The sequence below is a fragment of the Habropoda laboriosa genome, unplaced genomic scaffold, assembly GCF_001263275.1.
Source record: "Habropoda laboriosa isolate 0110345459 unplaced genomic scaffold, ASM126327v1 scaffold129, whole genome shotgun sequence".
Classification (NCBI taxonomy): Eukaryota; Metazoa; Arthropoda; class Insecta; order Hymenoptera; family Apidae; genus Habropoda; species Habropoda laboriosa.
Window position 1 is genome coordinate 671601 of NW_017100255.1, and position 1049 is coordinate 672649.

General features: G+C 29.8%; 1 protein-coding gene across 1 annotated transcript in view; it reads left to right on the forward strand.

Annotated features, from left to right (window-relative positions):
• The window catches only part of LOC108572518 (gem-associated protein 5), a 5099-nt gene that overhangs the window by 1556 nt on the left and 2494 nt on the right, over window positions 1-1049 (forward strand). Inside the window, exons 5-8 of the mRNA XM_017934770.1 lie at window positions 103-340; window positions 391-475; window positions 535-898; window positions 982-1042. Of these exons, the coding sequence (XP_017790259.1) occupies window positions 103-340; window positions 391-475; window positions 535-898; window positions 982-1042 (748 nt within the window). The remainder of the gene's footprint in view (window positions 1-102; window positions 341-390; window positions 476-534; window positions 899-981; window positions 1043-1049) is intronic.

Here is a 1049-nt window from a genome sequence, read left to right on the forward strand (position 1 = left end):
CAAAAAGAAACTAAAAAAAAAAATAAATGTAAATTAATATTTTTTAAATTATTTTTGAGATCATTAAAATTAATCGTTTAATATAATAACATAATTATATAGATATCATGGCATCCCGAAAAAGAAAATTTGTTAGCATATGCAACTGAAGAAGGTAGAGTTGGTGTATTTAATACAAATGGTAATAAACCACCCACTTTATATAGACAATATCATAGAAATACAGTATATACTATTGGTTGGGGACCAAATCCAGATAACAAACATGTTGTATACTCTTGTGGAGAAGAGGAGCTTGTATATTATGATTCAGTAGAATCAAGTGAGTATATATCAATATGTAGTGTTTTGCATTTTTTAATTAATACATAACTAATTTCTTTTTACTAGTACCTAACACTGTATGCAAAAGTGGATGTACAGAATTTTCCTGGAAACCAGATTTTTCATGTTTGGCAGTAGGATGTGAAAATGGGTATGTTTTCAAATATGCTATATGATTTCCTTGAAAATAAAAATACTTTTATTTCTCAGTATAGTTCTATTTCTTAATCGAAAATTGCAACCATTGGGATCTGCAAGGTTAGCTTCAAACATGGTACACTGCTTGGTATGGCATCCTGAGAGCACAGCAACAGATTTGACATTCTCTCCATTCAAAGATTATTTAGCTGTTGCTACAAAATCACCTACTGTAGTGATTTACGATTTACATTCTTTTATATCTACATTAAACGATTCGATTGACGAAAACAGTTTGAAGACAGGATACGATAATTCTATAGGTCATACAATTGTAGCAACTCTAACTGGACATGTTCACAGTGTTGTTTGTTTAGCATGGAGTCCATATATTAGTGGACATTTAATATCCGGTAGCTATGATGGAACTGCACAGGTATTAAATTATATAAATATATAGCAGCATTATAAATATTATATATTTAGTGGTATTTACATATAAGAATTATTGGTTTTCAGGTGTGGAATATAGAAACACAAGAATTAATCGTTACTTATAAAGGACACAGTGGTCCGGTACTATGTTG